The sequence below is a fragment of the Microcebus murinus genome, chromosome 9 (assembly GCF_040939455.1).
Source record: "Microcebus murinus isolate Inina chromosome 9, M.murinus_Inina_mat1.0, whole genome shotgun sequence".
Classification (NCBI taxonomy): Eukaryota; Metazoa; Chordata; class Mammalia; order Primates; family Cheirogaleidae; genus Microcebus; species Microcebus murinus.
Window position 1 is genome coordinate 71880755 of NC_134112.1, and position 20832 is coordinate 71901586.

At 36.0% G+C, this 20832-nt stretch overlaps 1 protein-coding gene across 1 annotated transcript in view; it reads left to right on the top strand.

Moving 5' to 3' along the window:
* The window catches only part of CFTR (CF transmembrane conductance regulator), a 166584-nt gene that overhangs the window by 133648 nt on the left and 12104 nt on the right, over nt 1–20832 (top strand). The window contains exons 23-24 of the mRNA XM_012761103.2: nt 8019–8174; nt 17530–17619. Coding sequence (XP_012616557.1) covers nt 8019–8174; nt 17530–17619 — 246 coding nt within the window. The remainder of the gene's footprint in view (nt 1–8018; nt 8175–17529; nt 17620–20832) is intronic.

A 20832-nucleotide genomic window follows, 5' to 3' on the forward strand; every position in this document is an offset into this window, starting at 1 on the left:
CTTCTGCTTTTATATTCTGGAAAAGATTGCAGATAACTGGTAAAGTCTCTACTGTAAACATTTTTGTTTACAGTAGAAATCTGTGGAATTCATCAGTGAACCTATCTGGGCCCAGTGCTTTTGGAAGATCATTAATTATTGATTTAATTTTTTAAATAGGTATAGGTCCATTCAGATTATCTATGTTTTCTTGTGTGAGTTTTGGTAGATTGTGTCTTTCAAAGAATTGATCCATTTTATCTAGTTTATCAAATTTGCGGGCACAGAGTTATTCATAGTATTTCTTTATTATCCTTTTAATGTCCATGGAATCTGTAGTAATGTCTTCCTTTTCATTATTGATATTAGAAATTCATACTACCTCTTTTTTTCCCCTTTGTTAAGCTAAAGACATCTATTTTATTCATATTTTTCAATGAATCAACTTTTAGTTTTGTTGATTTTTCCTATTGATTTCCTATTTTCAGTTTCTGAAGAAAGGTTTCTCTTTTTCTTCTTACTTTTAATATAATTTGCTCTTCTAGCTTTCTAAAGTAGAAGCTTATATGATTGATTTTATATCCTTTTTCTTTTCTAATATGTGTACTCAATGATACAAATTTCCCTATAAGCACTGCTTTTGCAAATTTTCATAAATTGTATTTTCATGTTCATTTAGTTCAAAATATTTTAAAATGTCTCTATCTCTTTTTTGATCCATGTGTTATTTAAAAATGTGTTGTTTAATTGTCAAATATTTTTGGATTTTCTAACTATCTTTCTGTAATTGATTTCTAGTTTAATTCCACTGTGGTCTGAGAACATACGTTCTATGATTTCTATTTTTTAAAATTTGTTAAGGTATGTTTTATGGCCCAGAATGTGGTCTGTCTTGCTGAATGTTCCATGTGAGCTTGAGAAGAATGTGTATTCTGCTGTTGTTGAATGTAGTCCATAGATGTCAAGTCTATCCACTTGATTGATGGTACTGTTGAATTCAACTATGTCTTTACTGATTTTCTGCCTGCTGGATCTGTCCATTTTTTTTTATAGAGGGGCATTGAAGCCTTTAAATATAATAGTGGATTTTTCTGTTTTTCCTTATAGTTCTATCAGTTTTTGCTTCACATCTTTTGATACTTTGTTGCTAGGCACATACATATCAAAAATTGGTATGTGTTTTAGAGAAATAACTTCTTTATCTTTGCATAATGCCCCTATTTATTTCTGATAATTTTCCTTGCTCTCAAGTCTGCTCTCTCTGAAAGTAATATAACTACTTCAGTTTTCTTTTAATCAGTGTTAATATGGTTTAACTTTTTTAATCAATTAACTTTCAATCTATAATATATGTGACTTCAAATTTAAAGTAAGCTTCTTATAGACAACATGTAGTTCAGTCTTGATTTTTAATCTACTCTGACAGTCTTTGTTAATTGGTGTATTTAGTCTTTTGGTATTTTAAGTATTAATGCTATAGTTAGATAAATATACGCCATATTTTTTACTATTTTCTGTTTGTTGCCCTTGTTCTTGTTTTTATCTTCTACTCTTTTTCTTTCCACTGTGGTTTTAATTGAGCATTTTATATGATTCCAGTTCTCTCTGTTCTTAGTATAGCAATTATACATTTTTTAAACCTTTTTTAGTGGTTGCCCTATATATTTTACAACTAATCGAAGTCCATTTTCAAACAATACAATACCATTTCATGAATAGTGCAAATACCTTGTAATAACAAAATATTCCCTGTTCCTCCCTCCTATCCCTTGTATTGTTGCTATCTCTTCATTCACTTATATACGTGTATACTTAAATATACACATATATCTATGATTGCATACATAGTTATAATTATTACTTTGAACAAACTGTTATCTCTGAGATGGTATCAATTAAGAATAAGAAAAATAAAAGTATTAATTTTCCCTCATTTATTCATTCTCCAATAGTCTGCCTTTCTTTGTGTAGATTCAAGTTTCTGACCTATATTATTTTCCTTTTCTCAGAGAAACTTCTTTTAACATTGCTTGTGATAGGCAGATCTACTGACAACAAATTCCATTAAGTTTTGTTTGCCTGATGAAGACTTTATTTCTCCTTCACTTTTGAAGAATAATTTCACAGGGTACAGAATTAGTGGGTTTGGTGGGGTTTTGGTGGATTTTTTCTCTCAAAACTTTTAAGTATTTTCATTCCACTTTCTTCTTGCTCGCATGGTTTCTGAGAAGTTAGATGTAATTCTCTTCTTTTCTATAGGTAAAGTATTTTTCCTTCTTGCTTTTTTCAAGATTTTTTTTCTTTTTCTTTGATTTTCTTCAGTTTGAATATAATATGCCTATGTGTAGTTTTTCGGCATTATTCTGTTTGGTTTTCTCTGAGCTTCTTGAATATATGTTATAGTATCTGACACTAACTCGGGGAAATTCTTAGTTATTATTGTTTCAAATATTTCTTCTCCTTTTTTTTCTTTTCCTTCTTGTATTCCCGTTACACCTATGGTATACTTTTTGTGGTTATTTCACAATTATTGGATATTCTATTCTTTTTTCAGTCTTTTTTCTTTGCTTTTTGATGTTGGAAGTTTCTATTGACATATCCTCAGACTCAGAGATTCTTTACTCAGTCATGTTCAGTCTACTAATGAGGCCATCAAAGGCATTCTTCATTTTTGTTACAATTGTTTTTGATCTCTAGATTTTCTTTTGATTCTTAGAATTTCCATTTCTCTGCTTATGTTATTCATCTGTTCTTGCATATTATCTATTTTTTCCATTAAAGCTCTTAACACATTAATCATAGTTGTTTTAAATTCTTGATCTATTAATTGCAACATCCCTGTCATATCTAAATCTGGTTCTGTGTCTTTGAAGTGTGTTTTTTGCCTTTTAGTATGCCTTGTAATTTTTTGTCAAAAGGTGAACATGATGTGCTAGATAAAAGGAACTGTAGTAAACAGGCCTGTAGTAATCTAGTGGTAAGGTGTGTTAGGGACATGGGAGAAGCACTCTATAGTCCTTAGATTAGACCTTTGTCTTCTTGTGAGCCCGAGCCTTTGAGCTGTGAACTTCACAAGTGCTTCTCAGCTTTTTCACAGCCTTAGATAGGACAGAATGGCTAGAGTGGGTTGGGGTCCAGTTATTTCCCTTCCCCTAGGTCTGTTAGGCTCTGGGAAAACCCCTAATAGGCTAGGGATGGTAAAATGATTTCTCTGGAGGTCAGGCCTGCATAGAGGAGCACAATACTCTGGCATATTTCAAAATGTTTACTTTTCCCCTCTACCCCCTAGAAACATGAGGGGATTTTTCTCTGATCTTCAATGTGAGAACCTGGTAGGGCTTCTGGAGGCAAAATTCATAATAGTATGGAGGTCCTCCCATGCCTGGGCCCCTTGGAATTTTATTACTGTCAGACTTGTCTACACTGAGTCTCCAGCAATTTGTCAGTTACATTTTAGGTTTTCTTACCCTGGTAGTAGATAGTAGTTTTCTTACCCTGATAGTAGAAACCCTCAGAGGTTTCTGCTTGTTGGTTTGTGGTTAGGGTAGGATGGCCACTTCCAATCTTTGTACAAGCCAGACTGGAACCTGGAAGTCCTGTTTTTAATTTTTTTATTCCTTTATGTAGCACAGTAGGTAAAGTCTTAATAGATTTTAAGTGAATGAATGAATGAGTAAATGAATGGCTTATACCTATTTGTAAGTCATAAGCTTCTTTAGACTAGGAATTGATTCTTAAAATGTCATTATGAGTAAGTCTCGTAAGAATGTCATTTCTGGGTCAAGTGCTGTGGCTCGCGCCTCTAATTCTAAGACTTTAGGAAGCCAAGGCAGGAGGATTGCTTGAGTTCAGGAGTTTGAGTCCAGCCTGAGCAAGAGCAACACCTACAAAAAATAGAAAAATTAGCTAGGCATGGTGGTGTTCGACTATAATTCCAGCTACTCAAGAGGTAGTGGCAGGCTATGACTCAATCACCAGAGCCCTGGAGTTTGAGGTTGCAGTGAGCTATGATGATACCACTTCACTCTAGCTGGGGTGACAGAACAGCCTGTCTCAAAAAAAATTTCATTTCTACCGCCTTATCTTTAGAGCATATTAACAGCATCTTGTAAATTATTAAAATAATAGGATGCTCCAAACATACTTCTTATATGCTTAAGAAGTAGACTCAAATTTAGTATACTATCTTGGATATCCAAAACACTGCAAACTCAGCTGTGGGCTAATTACTCTTCTTGATGGGGGAAGGCGGTTGAAAATTAAGGGCTTAAGTGGGTATCTCATTTCATTTTTAATGGATTTTTGTGTTCTTGTCTATTTGGTGAATAGGTGAAAAAAATCAATATTTTGTGCAGAAAAATTATGCAATCTTCATATTAAAACACTTTGTCCATAACAATTACTTTAGGAAAAAGATGGTATTACTTTATTTGCTCTTAATTGAGGCCTTTAATTCATAGAATCTATACTTTAAAAGTTTTTATTTTCAAAGTGTGAGAAATGTAGCAACTATTTCACAACTGGTACTTTAAAAATCTATTTTTATTTTTAATCTCAAATAGTTTTCTTTCTTTTCTTTTCATTTTCTTTCTTCTTTTCTTTCTTTCATTCTCTTTTTGAGACAGTGTCTCATTCTGTCCCCCAGGCTGGAGTGCAGTGACAGGATCCTATCTTATTGCAGCCTTAAACACCCGGGCTGGGACTACAGGCATACACCACTAACTTCAAATAGTTTTTTCTTAAAAGCTTTTGACTTTTTGTCTAAATTTTAATAGCCAGATCGCTTTCCTCCAACTAGAATATTTTTTTTTCTTTTCTTTTTTCCTCTCAAAAATGTAGGCTTGGATCTTAATTTAGAGTAAGGTTCTTCATTATAAACCTGGACTTACCAAAATTCCTCAGAGGATATAGTGTATATAGTACTGGGCAGTTCTCTGATTAAAATGATATTTAATAGTACTTTTAACATTTTTTGTGGGAATTTATCTGCTTTCTCAATTTTTAGTCCTTTCAAAATACTATGCCAGAAATAATTTATAAGAATATCAAGCATTCAAATCATATCAACACAATCACCTAAGTGACTATTTGATTTATTAAACATATACCCCATTTTTTGACTTGATAAAAATAGGTGTTAAGCAATTGAATCATTCAGTAACTTATATTGGGTTTATGGATAGCATATTCTCAAGACTTTTATTAACAGAGATATATGAACATATAAAACATTCAATTGTAATCACTTGTGGATCTAAATTTCACTTGACTTGGCATCTTGATTTCTGGAAACCACAGGAAATGAAAAATAATTACAAGAGGTTTTCATTTATTACACTATTAAAATGGTGAGTAAGACACCCTGAAAGAAATGTACTGAGACTGTTCTATTCATGGAATAATACAATGCAATTACAGCTAGCCCCAAACTTAACACTGTTTAACTCTCCACATAATATTTTGATTTATCTTGATCCAAACTTCTCAGGGAGGAGGTACATTGAAGTTACCAGAAAATACTGACTTAGAATTAGAGTATGTCTTTAAAAACTTGTTTGCAGGAAGTACTCTAGCCTTACTCAACAGATCACTGAGAAGCCTGGAAAAACAAACCCCGGAAAAGAATTATTATGTGCCAATTATATAAACATAGGTAAAAACCAGTGTGATTCCTAGCTGTTGAAAAACACGTCATACATAATACATTACCAGCAGTTTAATGATATAAGGAAACCAGAGCAATGGCTCAAAAACTTTAAAGCTAAACAAAAGATTTACAAATTGCCTCTTGATCCAGTCTTATCCCAACATAAAAACTGAGTTCCCTAAAGATTTCAGTATTTGTTTCTGAAGGAAAGGGAATATGGTCATTTATCTAATCATCATTAGAACCCTGACTAATGATATAGGGATTTAGATCTCAAGGCACTTTTCACCAAAGCTTCTTGAAATGATTAACCTTAGAGCAAACCACTTCCACCTATGGAACTTGCTTTTCTTCTCTTCCCGCATACCTCACCCTCACTAAACATATTCAGATGGCTCATACAAAGCTTTGCTGTTGTGTTTGAAAAGTCATGGCATACAGTGAATGTGCTTGTGCAACAAGGGCATATGAAGTTTCAAAAGATTTTAAAGTTAGGAGTTGATCTGGTAATTGACCAAAATTGACTGAATCCATTTATTAATATTAATTAGATCAGCTAAATACATTTCTTCTTTTATCTGATCATCCATATATCTGTCCTTCCATCTGACTATCCCTCAGTCAATTCAAATATTTATTGAGCACTTTGTATAAACCAAGCACTATGCTGATAATTCAATAGAAAACAAGATAGATGTTCAACAAGATGCTCTTGTTGAACTTATATTCTTAGGGTGAAGACAAGAAATAATCAAGAAAAAATAAATAAAATAATAACTGTGATTATTACTATGAAGAAACTCAGCAGGGTGTTATGCATAACATTTGGTTGATCTGGTTTTCTCAGTTGTCTCAGAGAACAAACTTGTGAAAGTCCCATTGTAGGGCTCTTATGATGGATAGGAAGACAATTGTGTCATTATTGTTTACCATCTTATCCCAAAGGCCTACTTCATCACCAGCTTCCTAATAAGTTGTCTGTAAGCTATTATTATTATTTTTTGTTATCCTAAATGTGTAAACTTTTAAATTTTTTTATTGATATGTCATAGTTGTATATATTTTTGGAATGTGAAAACTTTACAAGTATTCCCTTTAAAATCATGAACCTGATATCCATGTCCCCTATCTAATTTCTATTCAACAATGTGGTAGAGGTCCTAGCCAGTGCAATAAGATAATAATAAATTCTAGGCATTAGTATTGAAAAGGAAGAAATGAAATTGTCATTATACTCAGATGATATGATTATTAATTCTTTTTTGAGACACAGTCTTGCCATGTTACCTAGGCTGACCTTGAACTCCTGGGCTCAAGCAATTCTCCCACCTCAGCTTCCCAAGTAGCTGGAACTATAGGCATGAATAAATTATTATTATTATTGTTATTATTAAGGGTTGTTATATACTCTAAAACATTTACTGTGGTTCATGCACTGGTTCTAGTTTACAAACTGTTACTGGTCTGTGATAAGTATAGAAATTGACAGTAAGTAAGCATTTAGAAATTCATTTTTATTATATATTTTTTAAAGTATTGATTTGTAGTGAAATGGAAATTAAAAAATAAAGCCCTGTTCAAAACACCTTCAAGTGCTGGCTTCTGAGCTGACATCTTAACACAGAGCTGGGGCTCTCTGTGGGCCACCTATTGTACTACATGGCGTTCTCACTTCCATGCTATGCTCTTACCATTTTTAGGTAACAAGAATAGTTTTTTTTTTCTTTTCCTTAATATCCTTTTTGCCTAATATCCTATATTGCCAATCAGGATGGATGTAAGAATTTGATTTGACAACTGTCCAAAGTGCTAGTCCACCAAGGCGTGGTAAACCTTGGTTGAACCTGCCTTCTCTGGGAAGATACTGGTGCCTGAACATATTCTTATTTATTGTCAGGCCTGAACTTGATATAATTAACTTGTTAGGGATGGTAATATTAAACATTACTAATATACTAAATATTAGACCCATTTCAGATTAATTAATTTTCAAGTCATATCCACTTTGGGGACTAGATCAAGCTGCAGGTCTCTGCTTCTGGCTTGAACCCCTCTTTACAGGTGATGTGGAGGAAGATATTCTATCTTTGCTTGTCTTTAATGCAAAATGGGGATTTTTAATTTTTAGTAAAGGTCAGTGATAAATGAATCCAGCATCAGGGGTCCAATTCCTTATTGCCAGTTTCTCTGTTCTGTTCCAGCATTGCTCTTCACCATGTGTCAATGTTGGTCAGGATTGGGAGTGTGCAGAAAGGTTTGAATGAGTAAGTGCAAATCCTCTGATGACAGGAGAAAATATTCCAATGGTTTTTATTGAAATCCAATGCTGAATTACATTTAAGGCATGGTATCTGAATGTCACAGGAATAATCCCATCACTTTTACCTTACAGGTGGGCCTCTTGGGAAGAACTGGATCAGGGAAGAGTACCTTGTTATCGGCTTTTTTGAGACTACTGAACACTGAAGGAGAAATCCAGATTGATGGTGTGTCTTGGGATTCAATAACTTTGCAACAGTGGAGGAAAGCCTTTGGAGTGATACCTCAAGTAAGCAAAAAGACTTAGCCAGAGAAAAGCAACTATATTGCATTTTTACCTTTGACACTTGTGCTCAAGAAATTCACATTACTCTGCAAAATATATTTGTGATGCATTGCCATCTTTTTTCTTCAATGCACTCTTTTCATAAACATAAAAAATTTTCTGAAAATTTGGGATTTTATGTGACTGATATTTATTGAAATGTTCACAGTTTTGATAGCATTTCCCAAAAGACAGTCTGCAGCAGGAGCCTGGGGCTTTTGTTTTTACCAGCTTCCCCCCACCCCACTTCAGTGGTCTGAGCTCCAATTTAGCAGTCACAGCAGGTTGAGAAATGCTTTGCAAGACCATGAAAGATTCTCCTGAAATAACAAACACTTGGAAGCATGAGCTAGTGGAATTGAAAATAGAAAGTGTAATGATTGTTTTTTGTACTTGGGATAGGATGAACCATGTCAGATTAATCTGTAGCTTTTTTTATAAATGTCACTCTTTGATTTGGGTCACAAAGGATCTTTAGCCTCACTGGCTTGGTGTCATTCTGTGTTATTGTGCAAGGGCACTTCTTGTATATAAGAGAAATAGCAATGGTTCCAGTTTAAAATGATCTAAATGGAAACCAAGAAATGTCTTTACTGTGACCAAATCTGAAAGGCATTTGTTGTATTTCTGCTAGTATTTGCTCTCATCTCTTTGGGTATATTCACTGTTTTAATGATCATTTTCCTCCCTTTGTACTAATGGGCACTGAATCCATTCCACTGCCATGGTTCTTTCTAACACTTCTCTACTTTTAGTACAAAATTAAAATGCCAGGAACATCTCCAGGTAAATTGACTACAAATCTAGACCAAGAAAAAAGCTTGTATTTCTTGATAGATTACATTTGTGGAACATTGCTCCTTTCAACTAATGAGGCACTAAATATTCTAACTGCTAGACTGATGTTTTTAATTAATTTGTGTAAACTTTTGCTATGCTGCCAGAAGCTTAATCCTGGTTGGAGTTTTGAAAACAGTATTGTTTCTTTGGAAAGAAAAAAGGCATTGTCTGATGGTCTACAGATAAAGAAACACTGGAAATACAAGTATCCCAAGGTGATAGCACTAGGCACAACAAAAATGTTGAAAACCATAAAATAGAATCAGAGAACTTGTCAAGAAGTGTTGTGATTCAGTTTAACTATAGTCTTTTGGTCGCATTTTTAATTAAAAACAGTGAAACTTTTAGGTTTTATTCTTCTTGCTTACATAAATCTGCCCTTACAATAAGCTAAGCTTTGAAAATTAATTTCAGTTTCACTGGAAATCCTTTAGGTTATCTGCCATGCGGTGGAGAGGTTTTTGTTTTATTGCATGCTTTACTTAGGAATCTAAATATGCAAGACCTGAAAGAAGACTGAGTGGGCCAGAGTTACGAAATTTCTTTGCCTTGCTTGTCTGTCAAACCGAATATTCCAAATTTGCTGTTTTTCATTTTCCCTCTTCTGTAGCTTCAAGCTTTATGTAAGCTAAACAAGAAATACTTCCAAAATTCCTTCAGAAATGCTTGATGATGCTGATACAGAAGCTTCTCATGTATATGTTTATGATCCTGGTTTATGAGGCTGTCTTTTAGTATTACAAGGTCATCTGTAGACAGAATGTACTATTTCTTCCACTGTGACGATTTTTTTTGTTTTGTCTTGTTTTTTGAGCCTGAGTCTCACTCTGTCATCCAGGCTAGAGTGCAGTGGCATCATCATAGCTCACTGTAACGTCAAACTCCTGGGCTCAAGCCATCCTCCTGCCTCAGTCTCCTGAGTATCTGGGATTGCAGGCATGAGACACAGCGCTCAGCTAATTTTTTCTGTTTTTAGTAGAGATAGGGTCTCGCTCTTGCTCAGACTGGTCTTGAACTCCTGAGCTCAAACAATGCTTCCACCTCAGCCTCCCAGAGTGCTAACATTATAGGCATGAGCCATCATACCTGGCCCTCTGTGACAGTTATTGAACATTATGTGAATGCCATAGAAAATACATGAGGGTAAACTCCTCATATATTTTTGATGTCCAAACTAAGAGATGCTTTTGTTTTTCTAACTTTTCTTTGAAAGTTCAAAGTAAGTAATTTTTTTTCCTTTCCTGGAGTTTGATCTTTAAAAAAAAAAGGAAGAAAAATCCAAGAAGAGCTATTTTTTGTTTGCTTTTCCATTTTTTTTCTTCCTTCTATCTTTCAGACCTTGTAAGGGCATAGTTCTGATGATCTCTGACATCGAAACATTAGAGATCTCTGGATCAATTAGTCACTTGTTTTCAGACACATGAAACAGGAACTTTGAACAAGAAACTTCCTTTCTTTCTCATCGTGATCCTGAGACACCAGCTGTGGAATCACAAGATGCCATTGGTTTTGGCAAGTCCTTGCAATTTCTTTGTTTTTTTAATGTTCTTCCCTCTTGTAAGCTAGAAAGCAATCTTGGAGACTGCGCCAGCTTGGAAGACAGACTATTGTGTACATTTCCAGGTAGAGCCTCCCTTAATATGTTCTACTGTACCTGTGATCTATGAGGTCATGAAAAGGAGACAATGAAGCTTTTAGTCAGATTCCCATTGGTTTAGGTAATTCGAACACCAAGACTTAAAATGATTCATTAGCCTTTAATCTTATTATGTACTTAATTCACAAAAAACAGAAAAATAATTTTTAAAGCTTCAGTTACAAGTTTGAAAGACTGCAAGCTATTCTGAGGAAATAACTAGGCCTATTCTTGCAATGAGACTTTATGATCTGAAAATAATATATGTTCACATGACTCCCACCACAGAGTTGGGGCATCTTTGGCTCTGGAGGATATGAGATGGGGCCAAAACATGTATCTGTAGATCTGAATGATGAAGTCAGGGGCGTAGCAGTTCTAATTCAGTTTTATAATTAATAATTTAATAATTAGTTATTAACCCCCATCTGTATGCTTAAAATAATATTACAGCTTCATAGTTATGCAAAAGGTATAGCTAGCACTTGTCCTTGAATTGCCACCAAGAGGTCCCAATTCAACCTCTGAGCTTCTAATGAGAAGTTCAGAATTACATGCATTGTCATAAGTCAAAGATCAAAGGAAGAAAGAATATAACCAGCATGATAAATTAAATTTAGGTAGTTAAATATAGTCATGGGTGTAGGCATGGGCTAGTCAGGAAGTGCTGTGGGTAATGGTGAGGCAAAGGCCAGCCTCAAGCCCTCATGTCCCCTCTCCACCACATCAGTGTGTCCTTCCTTTTTTCCTACTCCCACTGCTGGGCCTTTCTCCTATTTTTTTCCTTGTGTCCCTCCATTATATGTTGCACACAAGTTAAACTTTTTAGAGCAACATTTAGGTTTTTCACGCCAGCGCCAACATTCTACTCCCACGTTCCAGTCTCACATAGGATCTAGAACTTTGTTCATAATCTCTCCTAGCATTTTTGAACTGTCTTATATTAGAAGTTCTCATTCAGTTATCTGTGGATTTGTTTCTTTCCACTTAGTGTCATAAACACTTTGCAGACATTCAGTTAAGGAAGCAAGATTTAAACACAAGATCATCGACAACTGAAACAGACTAGTAAAAAGAATATATTAGAAATGCTAAATGAAACATAGATTATTTTTCTTTCTATCTCTTACAGAGTGGATAACACAATAGCTTCCATGATAAGAATTCAATATACATTGTTTTGTGTGAGTCACTAAATGCTTGGTCTCTTTTATAAGGGATTGTAGTTCTACCAGTATCTGGACTTTAATCTGTATAATCTCAGGCAAGCTATTTAATTTCTCTGTGATTCACTTTCCTTGTCCATAAAGTGAGTATAATGGTAGTAATTACTTCACTGCATTTTTGTGAGGACTGAATGAATTAATACAGGTAAAGTACTTAGACTCCTTCCTGGCCCATAGTAAGTACAATATATTGTATTGTGGTGGTGCTTATTGTTTATAGTTCCTTGAGGACAAGGAATCATGTCTCTTTCACCTTTGTATTGAATTGAAGGTATATATTATAGGAATGAACAAATAAGTATGGATAGTTTTACAAAGAGGGTGATAATTAAGGTCAGCCATAAAGGGTCATAAAACTTGTAGATTTTAGAAAGTTTGGGGGCATCAGGGTATGGAGAGGGTATTCCAGACTGCCCGACAGGAAGATTATGTGCAAGTACAAAGATGGGAACTGAAAACATTGGGATGCAAAGGATCAGGAGAGGCCACATGTTAGGGAGTCTTAGGAGAAAGAGGGAAAGATGTGTCAGGTACCAGCATGGTCCTGTGAAGCATGGGTTGACTCTTTTTAAGTGAGGAAGAGGCTGATGAAAGGGTGGTAGAGGATCTTTCTGCTGCTGGAGGCATGTGGAGGATAGGCTTGGGGAAGCAGCAGGGGAAGCAGGGACGTAGGCTATGAAACTCTCCAGCTGTGATATGACAATAGTCTAGACTAAAATGAGGATGGTGTGGGTGCGGTGCTGAATTCAAGGGTGAAGAGAAATTTAACCGGTGTGGAAAAAAGTATAACACAATTTTATTACTTCTGAGCCTAAAAATTTAAATTTTTTGATTATTTGGTCAGATTAGGAAAACATTTTTTTATGCTACCTCTGAAAATGTGTCTACTAAAAGTTGTAGTATAAAAAAGTTGTGAAGCATTAAATAATTTTACAGGAAATAGCTTGTATATATCTTACATGTAATCATTTACATACAAATATATGATATGTACATTGATATTATAAAATTATTTCATATTTGTTATAAATCTTAAATAATTTTGACTGAGGAATATTTTATTCATCTTGTCCTAGCTAATAGCCATTCTTAAAAAACAAAGCAGGCAAGGTACTGTGGCTCACAGCTATAATCCCACACTTTGGGAGGCTGAGACAAGAGGATTGCTTGAGGCCAGGAGTTGAAAACCAGCCTGGACAACATAGTGAGACCACGCCTATACAAAAATAAGAAAAATTGGCCAGGCACAGTGGCATGCATCTGTAGTCCCAGCTATTTGGGAGGCTGAGGCAGGAGGATCGCTTGAGCCCAGGAGTTTGAAGCTGCAGTAAGCTATGATCACTCCACTGTACTCTAGCCTGGGTGACAAAGGAAGACCCTGTCTCAAAAAACAAAAAACAAACAAACAAAAAACTCCAAAGCAACACTTATTTATTTTTTCCTAGCAACACTTACTTCTAAACATTCTCTAATGTAACCTTAGGATCTTGATTTGTTCACACTGGATAGATTTTTATTATATAGATTCAATTTATAAGAAAATGTTGCTGACATTGTCAAAAAGGAATATAAAACCACTGTGATACTTATAAGCATTTAGACCACATTTTAATAGACCTATACATGATATATGTGTGTGTGTGTGTATGTGTATAAACATATTCCTTCTGAGCCACAACAAAACACCACTGTATACTTAAAGGTAAAGAGTTATTCCTCCCATTTCTGTAATTTATATTACATTTAGTCACCACAGAAGCCAAATTGCTTTTTTGTTTTTCATTTTACATCCAGTGCTAAAGCATAATGCCTGTTGCAGTAATGCGTGACCAGCTCTAAGGACTCCATGTAGGCTCAGCTGTTTCCACCGAGTTGAGTTGAGGAGTCAGCTTTAGCAAAGACATTAGTCATGTGGTGAATAATGGTGCTCTTATTCTTCCTTGAGTTTCAAGAATTGTCCTTTATACCATACATGACATTAAATAAATATTAAATATTTACACTCTCTAACGTTCCTACTAGTGAACAGTTTCTTAAAAGAAAGATAGGGCATCATTGTTGTGATTGATAGTTTAAGGTATATTTTTTGCTACACAATCAGTCTGAATGCACCACATTGGCCAAGCCATGTAACCTCCCAGGGTCTTGGCTGTTTCACTTGTAAACCAGGGAAAAGGACTTACGTGACCTCCAAGGACCTTTCAGCTTAGAGATGAGTTTGTGGAAAGTTCAAATAGTTTATAAACAGAACTAGACACCCACTGGCACCCTTGGAAGCAAGAGAGTGCCAGATACTATTTGTAATGCAGGACTGGAATGTCTGATTAATTGTATGAAATTGAATTCTAACCAAACCAGTTTGTTCAGTTAATTTCTCTTTTAAATTAGAAGAGTATTTACTTCATTACCTTATGCTACACAATAAATTATAAACAAAAGATCTACAGAATTTCTGAATGGTACCAAATCCGCCACACCTGAAACTTTTGGACATTTGATTTCAACAAACAAATTTCTTCATAATTTTTAAAATATATCTATTTTAACTAAAATTATATATGATATATTAACATGCATTTGATAGGTATTTGATATAAACTATTAGACTACAGTATTATGAGTAAAGTTTAGGCAAACCATTATAAAGAAGGTCCCAAGTTTTAGTGGGTTGTTAGTATAATTCCTTTAAATACTGTGATACTTATAAGCATTTGGGCCACGTTTTAATAGAACTATACATGGTGGGTGTGTGTGTATGTATGTGTGTGTGTGTGTGTGTGTGTGTGTGTGTATATATATATATATTATATATGTATATATTTTTATGTTTCCCTTTTGGGCCAAAGAATCCTCAGTAGGTTGTAGTAGCTCTTCTTTCAGAAGGAAGAAAAATAACATGTGTTGAACTATAACTTTAATATTTTTATATTTTTTACTTTTTATTTTCACATTGGTTTATTCATTCAGGCAACATTTATTGAACATACATTATAGACAAAGCTTTTGCTAATGACAAGGTATAGAGCAAAGTTATGGTCTAGTAGGATAGATGGACATCAAAAACAAAGTGCTCACAGATGCATATATAATCTTAATATTCAAGCCGGGCGCGGTGGCTCACGCCTGTAATCCTAGCACTCTGGGAGGCTGAGGCGGGCGGATTGCTCAAGGTCAGGAGTTCGAAACCAGCCTGAGCAAGAGCAAGACCCCGTCTCTACTATAAATAGAAAGAAATTAATTGGCCAACTAATATATATATATAAAATTAGCTGGGCATGGTGGCGCATGCCTGTAGTCCCAGCTACTTGGGAGGCTGAGGCAGAAGGATTGCTTGAGCCCAGGAGTTTGAGGTTGCTGTGAGCTAGGCTGACACCACGGCACTCACTCTAGCCTGGGCAACAAGTGAGACTCTGTCTCAAAAAAAAAAAAATATTCACTATAAGCTATGAAAGTACAGAATAGGAGTTATAAGACCATATATTGGGAGGCCTTATTTGGTATTAAGGATCAGGAAAGATACTCATGACAAAGTGACATTTAATCTGAACCTGAAAGATGTAGAGGATGAGATTCCCAGGCAGAGAGAATCCAATGTGTGGAGAAGCTGAAGAAGTAAAAGAAAGCCAGTGTGGTTGCAGTAAGAAAGGGAAGGGAGTGGAAAAGGACACTAAGGGAGCCAGAGTGTAGAAGGGCAAAGTCATGTAAGGTCTTGGAGGCCATCTTGGAAATGTTACATTTTGCCCGGAGTGGAAATCCTTTGAAGGTTTTGTAGAAGGTTAATGAAATGATCCAATTTATGCCTGTGGTGAATTGCTCTGATTGCTAAATGAGAATGGAAGGGAACAGAAGCAAGAATGAAAGAAATCAAGTAGGAGGCTCTTGCAATGGTCCAGAGGGGATAATTTATAGGACAGATGATTAATTTTATTTGGGAAGATCAGGGAGAAAGATAAGTCATGGACAATTCCCAAGTATCTAGACTGAAAAGGTATCATATACTGAGATGAGGAAGCCTGGAGGTACAGGAAATTTGAGGAGAAGGGTAGCATGTCCCTATTTAATAGACACAGGGAACCAAAGAGTCTGGGTTCCTGTTCCTAGACACACCTTCCAGGGCAAAAGTGCATTACTGTGACATTTTTGCAAACCGCATTGCCTTTTATATCTCTGTGTCTGCTTTGATGCTATAACATCTTTGACCTCCCCCAACAGTCCTCCAGGATAACAGCATTATTACATTTGTCCAAAATAAACATTTCTATTTGTGTGCTTCCTTTGCATATGTAAGTCTCCTTGGAAGTTACAAAGAGGCTTAGTCCATATGAACCCCTTTGACTTGGGTCCTGCATGGGAGAAAGGTGAGCCTGTGGCCAGAGGGATGGATAACAGAGTTTGATAAAGAATATGCTGCTGTGTGCTGACAGGCTTTTTATGCATTCGCCGGGTCGATCCTCCCCAGCCTTTGATCCTTCCTGAGCTCCACATAGGGAGAAAGAATCTGGTCCACAGAGGACTGAGATATTTTGCTGTGGTAATGAGGAGCACAGGTTTAGAGACAAATACTCCTGGGTTTGAATACTTCTGGGTTCCTAATGTCTACTAGCTAAGTGACCTTAGGCAAGTCACTTAACTACTTCTCTCTCAGTCTAAGGCAATTTGTGAAAACTATGGCTTCAAGAAATTTAGTTTTTAATTCCCCTTAGTGGATGTTATTAACCAAAGCAAAAGGGAAAAAAGCAAAGAAAAAATTATTCTAAATATTAACATCAAAAATCTTTTTTCAGTTCACCCATATGCACAAAGAGAGAATTAAGTATATTATTATTATTACATTAGCATTTTACCATGAAATAGCAGTTTTCTTTCAAAACATGTTTTAATCAAATAGGCAGACCTAACTAGACAGTGATGGGGCCAATAGAGTGTCTCAGGGTAATTGCTGTTGCAGAGAATTAGACTGTCATTTTGTCACCTCACCAGGATCAGTCTCATCTGCCTTTCTTCTGTAACGTGTTCAATTAAACAAATATTTTATTTCTGCTCTTTCATTGATTTCTAAGTTGTGGCTCTCTTATGTGCCTGTCTGGTCAGATAAGTAGAGTCGTGCCTTGGTTTACAGATGAGATAAATGTGTGTGTGAAAAAGTATAACTTAAGACAATTTCAAAATCCCTTAAGAAGCTAGATATAGCAAAGAAACCCAAGGAAAACATATTAACAAAACAAACATTTGTTCTAACAAGTTAATTATAACTCATAAACTTAACCTTTTAACTTTTAAATTTTATATTTGCCAATAATAAGGAATATTACTAGAAATAAAAAGATGTAATTTTGTACAACTTACCATGATCTCAATTTCTTTATTCTAAAGATACTGGGATTAGAAAAATGTTTACAAGGGGTTTCAAACATTGCTATAATATTTTGTTTCTTAAAAACATACAAAGCAAACATGATAAAATATTAAAATTTAAGAAAACTATATGGTAAGTATATGGGTGTTTGTTATAGTATTTTAAAATATTTTTCTACTAGAAATATTTTACAGCACAATAATGGAAAAATAAAAAGGTGTTTAGATTATTCACATTTTCTTCTTTTCTTTATTGCTATAGAAAGTGTTCATCTTTTCTGGAACATTTAGAAAAAACTTGGATCCCTATGAACAGTGGAGTGATCAAGAAATATGGAAAGTTGCAGATGAGGTAAGGATGCTAACTGAAATAATTTTGAAAGAGGTAGCTCACACATACTTGATTGTCATAACAGACCATTTTACACACTTTGTGTATGTGCATATATGTGTGTGTGCACAACGTTAAAATGGAGAATCTTAATATACCTGGAGCACCTACTACTATTAATTTGACCTATTTCTCTCCTCAGTCGAAAGGCTCTACTATCAGGCTCTGTCTTGTTCCGTTCAGACTGCTATGACAAAATATAGATTGGGTGGCTTATAAACAACAGCAATTTATTTCTTACAGTTCTGGAAGCTGGGAAGTCCAAGATCAAGGTGCCAGCAGATTTGGTCCTGGTTCATAGATGGCAGTTTCTTGCTGTGTTCTCAAATAGTGAAGAGCAAGACCTTTTGGGGATCACTTTTATAATAGCACTAATCCCATTTGTGAGGGCTTTGTCCTCACGACCTAATTACCTCTCAAAGATCCCATCTCCTAATACTGTCACCTTGAGTGTTAGGATTTCAACATATAAATTTTAGGAGACACAAACATTTAGACCGTAACATTTCACTCCTGGCCCCCTAAATTCATGTCCTTTTTACATGCAAAATACATTTATCCTATCCCAATAGCCCCCAAAGTCTTAACTTATTCCAGCATCAAATTAAAAGTCCAAAGTCTCATCTAAATATCCAAATCAGATAGGGTCTTTAAATCAGATACTTAAAATATGATTCATCTTTAGGCAAATTGCTCTCTGGCTGTGAACCTATAAAATCAAACATATTATGTGCTTCCAAACTAAAATGGTGAGATGGGCACAAGAGAAACAGTCCCATTGCAAAAGAGAAATAGAAAATAAGAATTGAGTGACAGATCCCTAGCAAGTCCAAAACCTTAAGGCTTGAGAATAATCTTCTTTTCTCTGTCCTCCATGCCCACTGGGTTGGGGGTCCTGCCTTCCAGACACACTGGGATGGAGGTCCTCCCCCCATGGATTTGGGCATTTCACCCCTGCAGTATCTCTGTGCTCCAGCCCCACATCTGTGGCTCCCCCAGGCTGGAATTACATGCCCAGTAGTTCTGCTTGTCTGGGATTACAGGGACAGCCCCACCTCCACTGTTACACTGGGCATTGCCCTAGTGAGGGCTTTCTGTGGTGCCCCACCCCTCTGGTGGTTCTCTGCCTGGGCCCTGTTACTCTATGAGAAATCCTTTGAAATTTATGGGGGAACAGCTCTGTCCCCACAGCTTTTCTGGGTGTAGTGCACATACACTGGGGACCACCAGAGCTGCACCTGGGGTGGCAGAGATGCATGGTAATACAATATTACCTGAGCCCCTCCTTTGAAATCTTTCTGTCCCCCAGCCCCTTGCACTCTGGGTCTGTGAGGGGAGAGGCAGCCCAGAAGATCTTCAAAATAGCTTTGGGGTCATTATTCCATTGTCTTGGACTATAGGTTCTGACTTCTATTTATATGGCCTGCTGATTTTTCCATTGTCTTGATGAATAGCTTGTAGCTTCTGTTGAGATGGCAAGTCCATATAATCTCCTTATGAAATTTGGCTGTACCCTTTGTGTTATATCCTGATCAGGCCTTCTCATTTTTTATAATATGGAGAGACTGAGAATTTTTCAAATCTTTAAGTTCTGCTTTTATTTTGGATTAACAATTCCATCTTTAAGTCATTTCATATTTTACTATAAGCAGTCAAGAGGAACGAAGTTTCCCCTTTGATATTTTTGCTTAAATGTTTCCTCAGCCAAATATCCAATTTCACTGCACACAAGTTCTACCTTCCACAAAACACTAGAACATGTTTTGTGGAACATTCAATCAAATTCTTTGTCACTTTATAATAAGGATGGTCTTTCCTCAATTGTCCAATAACATGTTCCTCATTTCCATCCGAGAACTCATCAGAATGGCTTTTACCATCCATATTTCTAGCAATATTCTGCTCATGACCACTTAGGTATTCTCTGAGAAGATTGTAGCTTTCTTTCCAGCTCTCCTCCTCTCCTTCTGAGCCCTCATCAGAATATAACACTTAACAGTCTGTTCATGGCAATGCAGGCTTTTTCTAGCATGTACCTCAAAACTATTATAGTCTCTACCTATTACCCAGTTCCAAAGCTGCATCCACATTTCTGAGTATTGTTACAGCGGCACCCAACTCCCAGTACCAATTCTAAGTACCAGTCTAAGTACCAGTCTTAGTCTGTTCAGGCTGCTACAACAAAATACCATAGACTGGGTAGCTTATAAACAACATAAATTTATTTCTCACAGTTATGGAGGCTGGGAAATTCAAGAGCAAGACGCTGGCAAATTTTATGCCTGGTGAAGGCCTGCTTCCTCATAATCGGCTGTTTTCTTTGTGTTCTTACATGGTAGAAGGGGCAAGTTATTTCTCTGGATTCTCTTTTATAAGGACACTAATCCAAATCATGGGATTGGAATGGGGCCCTCATGACCTGACTCACCTCCCAAAGGCCCCACCTCCTAATACCATCACCCTGGCAGTTAGTATTTCAACATATGAATTTGGAGTTGGGGGGACACAAGCATTCAATCTACAGCAGATTCCATATAGCTTTACTTCCCTAACTGATATCAATGAGACATGAATTAGGAGAGACCCAGGCAATTCTAGTATACTGGAGTTATCCCTGATATAAGGGATCACCTCTGAATGGCCTCTCCTCTACTCCATACCTGTATTCTGAAGCTTTCCCATATCAAGGGGGACGTTTTGGTTTGCTCTGGCATGCATAGGTTTAGTACATAAGGATGATGCTCATTCTGGAGCACCCACAAAATTATTATAATCATTTTTGGAAGTTACCAGGAGTCATCTGCTGGTGGAGGATGTGGCTGTAAGTCTGCTGCCAGGCAAAATGCCACATGACCTAGATGAGGCAGACGCCATCCTTTGAAGCCATTAGGACACCATATAGGAAATGTAGGGATTAAAGTGGAATCAAAATTCCTAAATGATACTCTATGTATCCAACCAGTTGTTCATTATAATTGAAGGCATTATTCAGAGGAATTTGGTGGGAGGAGAGCTGGAGTGAAATTCTTGCTCCACTTAATAGAACACTCTTGCTGTAAACTCACAATTTTTGAAATAGAGGTATTATATGAAAGAAGAATGGAATATAAATTGTTCTATGTCATTAAACTTGAGGTTTAAGTCGAAAGCTCTAGATGGTGGCAGAATAGAATC